This window comes from Primulina eburnea, chromosome 11, assembly GCF_022965805.1.
Source record: "Primulina eburnea isolate SZY01 chromosome 11, ASM2296580v1, whole genome shotgun sequence".
NCBI lineage: Eukaryota > Viridiplantae > Streptophyta > Magnoliopsida > Lamiales > Gesneriaceae > Primulina > Primulina eburnea.
Window position 1 is genome coordinate 987,858 of NC_133111.1, and position 12,143 is coordinate 1,000,000.

At 34.5% G+C, this 12,143-nt stretch overlaps 2 protein-coding genes across 2 annotated transcripts; both read right to left on the bottom strand.

Moving 5' to 3' along the window:
- Positions 1-2,968: 2,968 nt before the first annotated feature.
- Positions 2,969-7,503, bottom strand: LOC140805494 (transcription factor E2FA-like). Its single transcript, XM_073161765.1, is given in 14 exon segments — positions 2,969-3,453; positions 3,538-3,604; positions 4,021-4,252; positions 4,347-4,423; positions 4,504-4,569; positions 5,108-5,156; positions 5,247-5,297; positions 5,387-5,439; positions 5,640-5,694; positions 5,815-5,903; positions 5,980-6,065; positions 6,151-6,204; positions 6,418-6,598; positions 7,080-7,503. Coding segments are annotated over 14 exon segments (1,440 nt in total). The 5' UTR covers positions 7,320-7,503; the 3' UTR covers positions 2,969-3,313.
- A 3,021-nt stretch (positions 7,504-10,524) lies between these two features.
- LOC140805334 (NDR1/HIN1-like protein 3) lies at positions 10,525-11,654 on the bottom strand. Its single transcript, XM_073161611.1, has one exon. The coding sequence runs from the start codon at positions 11,553-11,555 to the stop codon at positions 10,830-10,832; it is 726 nt and encodes a 241-aa protein (XP_073017712.1). The 5' UTR covers positions 11,556-11,654; the 3' UTR covers positions 10,525-10,829.
- Positions 11,655-12,143: the final 489 nt, after the last annotated feature.

Below are 12,143 nucleotides of genomic sequence, written 5' to 3' on the forward strand. Positions count from 1 at the left end.
ACCGATATTCACAATAAAAAGTAATACTTTTAGCATAAAAAGTAATAATTTTTCATGGATGACCCAAATAAGATATATGTCTCACAAAATACGACCAGTGAGACTTTCTCACACAAGTTTTTACCAAGAAAATTATATACTATATAAAAATTTATATTTCAATCAAATCACAATTTCGCTGGTGAACACTATATTGTGAATCACGTTAATTTATATATGAAAGAAACATTTACATGTACATATTAATTATAATCTTTTGGAAACTAAAATTAATTGGAGAAGTATTTCTTATTTATTTATCGAATTAATGGTAATTCTGGTAGTTTCATGTAAATATTGTGTGCTGCACAGTCGTTTTTCTCGTTATAGTTGTTAATATATTATATTTTTTGTATTTATATCAAGTAATATATAAGTTCTTTAGAATGTATATAAATATTAAGAATTTTTAGGGAATGGTTTTTTTAATTATTTATAATGACTTTTTGAGTAGGGTTACTTTGGTTGTTTAATGTATAATTATTTTATTAAAAAAATCATAAATTATGATAATTATTGTAGCGCTGATATATTGAGTATTTCTAAATTTTGATATCTTCGAGCCTTGAATCAATTTTACTTGAAGGAGAAATGATATTCCTAATTTAGTTCCCAAAAATACAGGGAGACAGATTTTTAATCGTGAGATGGATCCTGCAGGTTAGGAAAATGAAAAATCATATCATAAGTTTTATGTAGAATAGGTTTCTTGTGAGACGGTCTCACGAATCTTTATCTATGAGATGGGTCAACCCTACCGATATTCAAAATAAAAAGTAATCGTATTAGCATAAATGATCCAAATAGAGATCTGTCCCACAAAATACGACATGTGATACCGTCTCACATAAGTTTTTGCCTTTTACATATTTTTTTAAAGTAAAGGTGTAATTATGTTATATATGTATGGTAAGTGCAATGGAAGGGGCACTAAAATGTTTCATAGTCTCTCATCATATATATTGAATGTTATCTGACTTAAATTGCTCGTATTAGGTTTCACTACAATTATTATTCGCATGTAATTAAGCAGTTTCTTCAAAATTAAAATTAAGGGTTGATTTCAAAGCTCAAGGCTGAAAATTATTCAAATAATTCAATGGCAGTACTATATATAATCATTACTTACACGAGAAATTTGATTTTTTTTAGTTAGGGTGATAATTGTTATAACGATTATCGAATTTGAAATTTCGTCTTAAATTTGAGATTTCGGTGAGTTATAAATAATGTCGAAATTTGATTTTCAATTGCCTATCATCTTATATACGACCTATTCGGGGATTCAAATTTTAACGAGGACTTATTCGATTTCGAAATCTAATTGATTTTTTAAAAAAAATTATATCAAAATTATGGGGCAGCTCATTCCCATGCAAATGGAACAAGTATAGTATTTACACGTAAAGATAAAAAAGGTTAAATTACCTGTCGAGAAGCTCCAAATTCAAGAATGGCTCAGGCGGCCGGCGGGACTTCTTCCTCGGACTTGGTTCTCACCGTGCCTCCAAAAAACGGAGCCATCAGAACGTAACCCCGCACCCTAACCGGCACTAACTCCGGAGACCCGCGGCGGAGCTGCACCGCCACATGGTGGGCCAGGTAACCAGGTTCCCACCCGATGACCCAACGAATCGCCCACGATGAAAGCCCTATCAAAGTCAACCCCTCAATTTTCCAACCATTCGTCTCCATCACCGCTTTTCAATAGAAGCGCCTGGTTTCGGAGCCACTCAACGGAGCTTATAGCATCGTCCACGCGGCGGAGCCTCCAAAAATATTTAATTAGTTTTTTTTTTTGTTTTCTGAGTAAGCTGTGTGTGAAATAAATAATTGTAAATTAACTAGAAATAAAAATTGTAATTGTAATACATCGTAAACTGTGAAAAAGGTGTGAATCTTGTTTTTGTGGAGGATTATGGCGTTTGATTATCTTTTTTTTAACTTGGAACTTTCTTTTACTGATTCTGTTTCGGAGATTTAAACGATAATATCTAATGAGGTTCAGGGGAAATGGTGAAGCTGAATGCCGACAAATATGTCTTAGCTTGTGCTTAAGTGAGACTGTCATTATCACTCTGGTAAGAAGTTAACCAATGCCAAGTCAATTTTACAAAGAATTATATATTCTTGTTACCTGCATCATCTTTATAATGATGCAGGTTCTTGAATTCAAAAAAGGGAGACTGGAAAATTTGTTCTGGAAAAGAGATGGCTGTGCTTCGTGCGATGGTCAATCCAGCTTCGTCTGCCTCAACAATCAAGACTGTGCCATAAAATCTGGCGATGGTAAAAACCGAGGGGGGTCTGTAGACTGTAGCCTTGCTATACAACTAGCGGTCTCCGGCACAGACAAGCACGAAGCGGTTTTCAATTCGTGGTACAAGGTTAGCAACCTTCGACAATATTCCCGCGTTCGCCTTTATTCCGGTCTAAGGGACTCCCTCACCAGCCAATACAACAGATTCATCTAGAAGTTTTTACGTGGTTGTAGATTTATTGGTATTGTAATTTTTTCTTCGCCTTATGCTTGTCATCTTGAGGTCCAAAACCATTGTTTCAAATTTCTTTGATGTCTCCAGGTTAAGTAAATTTGATCATTTTTCACTTACAGCACTGATCATCCATCTCATTGTTGGAAAGTTGACATCCATTCAAATGTCTTGTTTATAATCACTTTATATGCTTACGTGAATAATTTATAAGCCATATTGATATATACCTTGGAACTACTAAAAATCACAAGATTGGGAAATTTTAAATTTCCAGCTCGAGTTTCAAATCTAAGTTTAGAACCCGGCAAAAATTTGCACCTAATTGACATCAGTCAACAGAAGGAAACATGTGGTCTAATTTTTTTTTTTTAATTATAAATGTAGAACGGATAAAGTTTGGTTTCTGAAGAGAAGTACAATTAAGAGTAATTTGGGTGACCTTTTTTGAATTAAATTTCCAGTCAAATCTTTGCTGCCCGTTGAAGTCTCCGATAAATGTATAATTCCATCATTACATTACATGGAATTGTGAAAATGAATAATTATTCACCTTTGAACCATACAAGGGCAAGCAACTCCTTCCTTAGCTATAAAAAGAAGGCCTTGGGATCTATATTTGCTCCTTGTTTTGCAGTTCTTTAAGTAAATCCATTGTCAATCAACCAAATGCCTTCAAACGGCTGTAGATGAGAATCAGCGGTGCAGAATGAAACAGTTTGCGCCTTTTATCATCTGAATTTGACACGGTTCTGTTTGTCGGATAAATAAAACAAAGCCGATCATCTGGGGGGCAAATTGACCCTAGGTGGTACATCAGCAGTACCAGATGATGATTGTTGGGTCGGTAGCGTTGTTGAACCAGCTGCAGCTATATTCACCTCCTCGTGAAGTATATCCATCCCATTCCAATCGATACCCGCTGTCAATATCAGAATACAAAGCATTAAAAGTGGTTTAGATATTAGAAGCACAGAAACTATTACAAGCCTGGGGAGAACAATACAATCTGTCTTCCACATGTCTGTGATGCTGACATCTGCATCTGATAGAAGCCAATAGTCTGTTTCATCCTATAAAATTAAACATGAGTTCAGGACGGATAACAGTTGCAGAAACATGGTAATGTAAAAAAAGTCGAACTGAAATAGGAAGCAATACACAAGTCTCAGGGGTTTAACAATCAAAATCCACGAAGATACATCAACATTTTTGCTCGTAGATGGCAGATTTCAGACACTTGTGATGCTAACAGAGTATAAGTGAAACAACCTTACAAAACAACACCTGGACATCAAACAAGAATAAAAAAAATAAAAAGAAAAAAAGAACGGGAGAACACTAAAGAAAATTTGTACCTTAAACAGAATGCGTGTATAGCAAGTAGACACCCTTTAAAGTATAGGGTAAGTTTAATTTGTCGGGGGGTACTTAGTCAAGTACATACTTATTTAACAAGGTAAGATTTAAAACTCCAGAAAACACTTACACCAACGCTTGATGGGACTATCTTTGTCATTCTTCCAGCGAATTCTTGTGAAGCAACAAAAATAGAATCAAATCCTTGACTATCTTGTGCCGCGGCTTCAATTTCTGGGCAATTGTTTGGCAAGCAGGTCCTCTGCATTGTTGGATTTTCATTTGAGCCAGAAATTGAAGCAATGGGAAAGGTTGTTGATTGTTCAACTCCATTCATGTCGTCGAATTTTTCCTCGAATTGGCTTGACCAAAATGAAAATATTTTGGAACAGTTACAGATGATTAAGGAACAAGTTTACCATTAATTTTGATGGCTGGTTAAGTCTAAAATGATACCTGACAAGGTAAACATCAATAGGACCCATTGTACTTCTGAGTATAATTCTATATCTTCTCTGGGGATAATCAACAGCCTGAAGATGAAAGTATAATTTGAACAAATGACTAAGAAGAATCAGTAGTAAAGCTCATATAAGATCCCTTCTACCTATACCTCGTCAGGATCCGGAACTTCCAGAGTGGTTCCATGCGGAGCTTTGATTGCTATGAGGGTTTCATTCTGTCACGAAACATAAAGTTAAAATTCAGGAGAGATGACGGGACAATCCTATTCAATGCATCTGTCAATAAAGGTATCTGAATATTCTTCTATATTTTTTCACTCAAACTTAAAATGTTACATAAAAACAATTACAAAGAACTGTACAACCAAAATGTCCCAGTACATAGAACCTACCAAGACCAAAAAACTAATAAAAAATTTCCACCAACGCTCGTATTGAAGTACAACATAGACATCTTATGCTCCAAACTCACCGAAGGAACTTAAAATAGCAAAAAACCAAACGAAACTCGAATAATGACAATGAGATAACAACTTTCTGTGCAGCAATGGTTGACAATTGATGACAACGACTGACAGCTCAGTGATTAAAAAGATTTTGTCACCCCTCTGGAATCCACGAGAAACAAAGACTTATTCAACTCAACAACTTCTAAACGTTCATATAGAAATCTCACACACCTCCTTTCTTCGAGTCATCTTATTTATATATACAGAGTAACATATAAGCACCATGGGAGGACAAGAAATGAACCTGGAATCAGGGTAAACCTTTAATGTCATCTTCGGTTACAAAAAGCCATCTAAACCGCCAAAGTGAAATAACATTAGTAAACTAGAAAATCATTGAAGTAGAGTCGGATAACAGAATTTAAAGCTATCCAGACAATTACTTTTGATTGTGTTCATCTTCGCTCAAGCATCTTAATTTTTCCTGCATTTGCCTGCAACATGATGAAAATTGAGCAGTGAGCATGTATCATAGCAGACAACAGCAGCGCCATATTGCTTATAAACATTCAGATTTTATTACCTTGTTCGTTCATCTAAAATTCTTTCTTCCATGGACAGGTTTTCAATTTCTGCCTGCAAACATAAGCAAGACAAATGACATAGCTAATGCATCAATCTACTCACAATAGTAGAATCCTCAAAAGTAATTTTGAAGTGATGATAAAAGGAAATTATCTTGGGCATGTCCGTTCATGCTTGGTCATGCTTAAACTTGAAAGGCATAAAGAACAAATAAGAGTACTTTCTATAAAAACCAGTCTTTATACACATACCTGCAAAAGAGTGGCATCATCGTCTGCTTCTCCGGGTTTCGAATTATCAAGTCCCCTAGAAAGCGATATATTGAATTTTCATTAAGATCTACTACTCGGTGCCATCCCCTATATGGATTATAACAGAGGGTCAACAAGCTCAAGATGTATCTTTTTAGATGTAATTCATCCTTACTTCCAGTGGATTCTGTTTTTAAGCTTTTTTTCTATAAGACCAATCCCTTCAAGGACATTGGTTATGTCATATATCCTTCTCTTCTGAACCTGTAACACATATCTTCATTTGAATTATCTGATTCACATTATAACATATATACTCATGCATCTACCAGTTGATCACCTGTAAAGTGTCAGCAGCTTTGTTCAAATCAAGCTCACCATCTTCTGCATGCTTTATTAAGTTTATGAACTTTTTTGTCAGAAGACCTAGGAAACATCAGAAGTAGTTGTCAGTATTAATCTCGTGAAACTATGTATTAATATTCAAACTGATGCAGAGTGATGTAATTACTCAAGGAGCTATCATAGCGGCAACTGCTAGCAGGAGTAAGAGGAGATGGAGCATCTGCAAATTTATGTCATGATACCATTATTCAGATAATAGACAAGTAAATTGTGCAGAGTGCAAACCTAAAGGCACCAGAGCAATGACCATATATCGATATACGGATATTTTTTGGAACATCAACGCAGTCAATAATTTGGTTCATTCAAGAACAATGTGGTCCATGATAATGATGCTAAATTAACGTATCACAAAACTGCAAGAGTGTCTCACCAATATTGGAAATGGAGGTTGAAGGCATAGATCTGTTGTTTTTGGTGACTTTTGACCGTCCATTGAGCCTTCCTCCTTTAGCAGATACAGGTGTACGGAAGGGACTGTTAGCTACATCACTTGCTGTCCACTCATTAGACACCGCTTCATTTTCCCCACTCACATTCTTCCTTTTCAAAGGCTGTGAAATGACAATTTGGGACAATATGGATCAGCTCCTCAAAAGACATTTAACCAAAACGATTCGAATAGGACGACATGGAAAATCATGTTAATGATTGGGGGAGGATATTTTCATTGATTCGCTTTTGCTTATATAATATATAATAGAAGATAAAAAATCAAATAGGATGGAACAAGAGGCTAGCACATTTTAGCAATGAGATTTTCAAAATAATGGAACTCCCAATTTCATCAATAGAGTATCAATACTCTCGTCGTTTCACTCATATATCACAGATCTAACCACCCATACGTTAACAATTTGTCGAGCTATGGTTATGCTCAATTATATAAAGAACTCGCGAACAATAATAAAACTCAATTAATTAAATTATATTCAGGAATTAATAGCACGGTCAAAATCCAAAAACAAAAAATCAACAACCAAGAACACAAACAAAGTTAAAACGAAAAAATTAGCAATGGAAACGAGAACCGACGGTAGACTTGACAACAACCGCATCCGAGAGCTGATCAGCCGCGGAGACGGCCGAGGCGGCGGCGCGCGCAGGTGTGGAAAAATGGTGGTAGTCATCCGGCTGAGTAAACGGCGGCTTCATGGACGCGAAGGGGAGGTGTCTCCTGATCGCAGTCGGCGGCGTCAGCTGCAGTGGGAAGATCCGCCCATTCTCCGCTGCCGTGGCTGGAGGCGTCGCCGCCTCGTCACGGGGTCCAGCCATTTCTGTCCAATTAAATGAAACGAATTAGTATAGTTGGATGGGATTTGGGAAGGGTTTTGGGAATCGGAGCGAAGAGGGAAAATGAGGGTTTTGTATGGGAGAAAGAATTTGGCGTGGGGGCCTGGGGGAAGTAGAAAACGAGGAAAGGGAGGGAATTTTTGGTTCGGATGGTGTGGAGGGAAGTGGAGAGAAAATGAAATGAATCATTCCCCTGGGTTTTGCACTTCAGTCCGTTCAGTTGAGATTTATTGTATATTTGCCCCTCTTCACCAAATCTTTCAACTTATTTGCATAATAATTTCAAAATTGCAATCTACAAGTAATGCGGCAGAGTAAATTTGGTCGAGATCTTTGTATTAAACTTGTTGCTTTGTTTTTCTTTTTGAAGATTTCGAGACTTGGATATACTGTGAGACGAAATATTCTATTTTGATCACTCGTAAAAAGTATTATTTTTTATGCTTAAAAATATTATTTTAAATTATAAATATGGACAAGATTTCAATTGATTTAACTTATACATATTAATATGTAATATAAATTCACATTTTGAATATTCAAATTATTAAATTCATCTTATATCCGGTCTGCAGGTGTTTTGCACACAATTTTTATATGTTACAGTGTGCTATATGCTAAAGCATCCATTTGTCTAAAAAAAACGATAATTATCTAATTTTAAAAATAAAACGATTGTGAATCTCCAATTTGATTGTTAGTTTTAAACTCCTAAGCTAATATACACCAAAATTAAGATAGAATGAAGATGCTGAAAATCCTAATAAAATTCTGGGAAAGCATATATATGAAGATTGAAATTTTGCATAGATAATTTGCAAATTTTTTTGCTGTTGTGTTGAGTTGAGTTTTTTTTCCCCTTCTTTTTGCCGATATTTTCTTATTTTCTTCAAATTTTTGGGCAGTCATATGTGGACATGAGATATGTGATATAGCTTAAGATTAATCGATGAGTTTCAAGTTATCGAAACTGAATCATACATGTAAGATTCGTGGATAAATTGTATAGATAATATTTAGACAAGATGTATTATAGGAGAAATATGTGAAGAAAATATATTATCGATAAAATCAAAATTGCATCAAGATACGAAGTAATCACCTATATATGTTTGTGTTTCGTTTAGAAAAAAGATTTTTATAATAATGTGATATCATATATTTATTATCATTCAGATGTGACATCATTTATATTTTCATTTGAATTCATCGATAAACTAATTAAGTACTTATCAATTTGTATGATGCGACAGTCTTCCGAAACAATAAATATAAAAAGAGTAATTAATTAAGTGATGGGATATTTGGAATTCAAATATTGAAGGCAAAGAGAAGCGGGACAGGGACAGGGGACATTTATGATTATAGTCGTAATTTAAGAGTGTCAAAATTGGATCTAAGTCGATCCAAAAAATATCAGGTTATGATTGATGGTTTTCAGGTTCAGATCATATTGAGTTGGATCTGAAGTCTAAATTGAAAAATTATTTGGGTTGGGTTCAGGTCAACCTTCGTTGATCCAATATGACCCTAATTTTTTTTAAAAAATATTTTATATAGAATTAAGAAACATGGGTTACATTTTTTATATATTATATGTTTGATTTTTTTTATTGTATATTGATATCATAAATTTTCATCCTATAATATTTATTTTGTAGTAAATTTAATTTAAATTTTGTATTAAACTTTGAGAATTAAATCATATATAGTAAGATTTTGTTATTATGTGTTTAAATTAAATTATTATTATTATTATTATTATTATTATTATTATTATTATTATTATTATTATTATTATTATTTTATTGAATTTTTTTAAATTATTTTGTAAAAAAGTAGAAAAAATCCAAATCGGACTAGATCGAGTTGGTCGAGTTCGGGTCAGTTTTTTTTGGGTTGATTTGGTTCGGGTCGAGAATTTCTTGTTCATATTTTTAGGTAACACGACCCATCATCTGACCCACACGAATTGATACTCACTTTATTATCTAAATTTACACACCCAAAACGATATATTATTTTCGTCCTTAATATAAAGATCACGTTTTTTTTTCCATTTGTTCCAAATAGGGGTGATCGTGGTGCGGTTTTGCGGTTATTTTAAAAAAATTCAAACCGAATTGCCATATGCAGTCGGTTAGTATTTTGAAAAATTAATTGTGGTTTTACATGGAAAATTAGCTTTGCGGTTTTGAGCAGTTGCGGTCGGTTTACAGTTTTATTAATGAAAAATATTAGAACATATATTCTAATTATTTGAAAAAAACAACAATATAGTGTCTTCAAATATAAAATATAGTTCAAAACATATAAAAATAAAATAGATAAAACAATAATCAAGATTCAAAACTAAGTTAATAATTTAACAACACAACACATTCACAACAAAAATGACATTTATATTATTTTATCTTTTTTTTTTTACTTTCAAACAAAATATTGTAAAAAAATAAATAAATATTTTAAATAAAAAAATAATATGAAGAATAATTAAGAAAAAGATAAGTTTTATTTATAAAAATAATAATTTTGAAGATAGTTGTGTTATAATGAATGATGATTTATTTATTTGAATATGTTATTTATAAATTATTATAATTCTAGGCCTAATATTATGACAAGCGGTTTAGGCGGTGCGATTTGGTGCGGTTCTTGGTCAAAAAATAACCGAACGGCGTATGCGGTGTGGTTTATGATTAATATTTTTAATCGCGGTTTTTATAAAATATTATGAAAAACGATGCGGCACAATTCGGTTTGGACGGTTAGTAAAAAAATCTGATCACCCCTAGTTCCAAACATACTGTGCCATATTAATATTTACATTAGTTATTTTCAATAAATTTTTATATAAAGAGAATTTTCTCATAAATACGGCAAAGGAGAGTATATATTTGGAGTGAGTCTCATGTGAGACCGTCTCACGGGTCATAATCCGTGAGACGGGTCAACCCTACCCATATTCACAATAAAAAGTAATACTTTTAGCATAAAAAGTAATACTTTTTCATTGATGACCCAAATAAGAGATCCGTCTCACAAATACTACCCGTGAGACCGTCTCACACAAGTTTTTGCCATATATTTGAACCTTTTTTCAACAGAAAAGAAATAATTTCTTGGAAGAGGGGGGGGGGGGGGGGGGGGGGGGGGGTTTGGTATTGAAAATGACAAAAGCAATGGATAATACAAATACTAAATAATTATTAATCAATGATCATAGAGTAAAGAACCAATCAACTTATGTTGTTCGATCAATCAACTACAAAGGACCCACCCAACCAACACCAAAACAGATAAACCTTTGCTTAGCACACAAGCAAGGGACATCTTAACCGGTTAATTTTTAAAACTGAATTAGATTGCAAAGATTATAAAATCTTTATTATGAATTCATTAGAAATTGTGGAAAAGATGAACAAGCAGACGAATGAATATAGTAATGACGATGATACATAGTAAAAAAAATGAATGGAATTATGGAGGAAATCAACGCCAATCAAAATCACACCTCTTCGATTCGTAACTCATAGATGCTGTTCCGTTGGAGCTCAAAGGGATTCTCAAATCGCAATCAATCTTGGGCTTGACCTTCGTAGATTTCACGAACCAAAATTTCAACCTGATCCTTAGATGAAGCTTTACATCGACGCTGAATGAGCCGGATTCCTTGTCATCGTTGTAGTTCGATGTCTCTTTACTCCCAAGCAGAACCAGGTTCTGCCCCTTGAAATCGGCATTCAGCGAATTGGTGCTCTTCTTATCCTGATAAAAAGGCGTCAATTCCACGGTGGAGAATCTCTGCCCCTGGTAAAACGCACGTGCTTCGATCTGATCGTAGTAGATCCCGATTCGCTTGTTAGGGTTGCGAATAGTCAGGTTAAGCGCGAGATTGTAATGCAGCGTGGTGCCATTCAGGTTGAATTCGGTGAGCGAGGCGTCGGTGGCGTAGAACTTGACGGTGTTGGGTCGGAAAATCAGCCAGCAGATGAAGACGAAAATGCCGACGATTATAAGAATGGTGATTATGATCTGGAATATGCAGGTGCATATACAGTTCATGATGCAGCTGCAGCAGCAAGTGAAGGGGTTGCAGCAGCACCCGCCTCCGCCGCCGCCGCCGCGACGTCCGGGTCGGTGGTAGGACTTCTCCGGCGGCGGAATTGATGGTCCGTAGTATGCGCCGTTGAGATGGGGCTGTTTGATTTCACCCATTTGTTTCAGATTGAGAAAGAAACTTGAATTCAAAGAGATACAGACGTCTAGGGTTTGGGAGTGGATTGATTGGGGATTGTAACTTGTAACGTCTATATATGTATATGTATATGTAGAAGCGTATCTATCTATCTGCGCGTGGGGTGATCGTGTGGGCTTGGGCCAACGGAAAATTCGTAAAACGCGATATTTGATTGGTCACGTTCCCATGGGGAATAAATCAAATTGCAAAATTTTATTTTATTTTTTTAATATCGGTATTGTCACACAAGAGATCTACTCTTTCTTAAAAAATCAAATTTTTATTATTATTTTTCATTTAAATATATAAGAGTAGGTCAGTCTCGCGTATCTTTATTTGTGAGATAGGTCAACATTGTCTATATTTATAATAAAAACTAATATTTTTAGCATAAAAAGCAATATATTTTCATAAATGATCAAAATATGCGAGATCATCTCACTTGTGAATAAATAATAGTGTGATTTCTCAATGTTGTGTATTAGTCATTTAATCTAATAATTATAACTAGTAATCAAGCACACGCAATGCGTGAGTAGTATAATACATGAATATTGTCTTTTTTA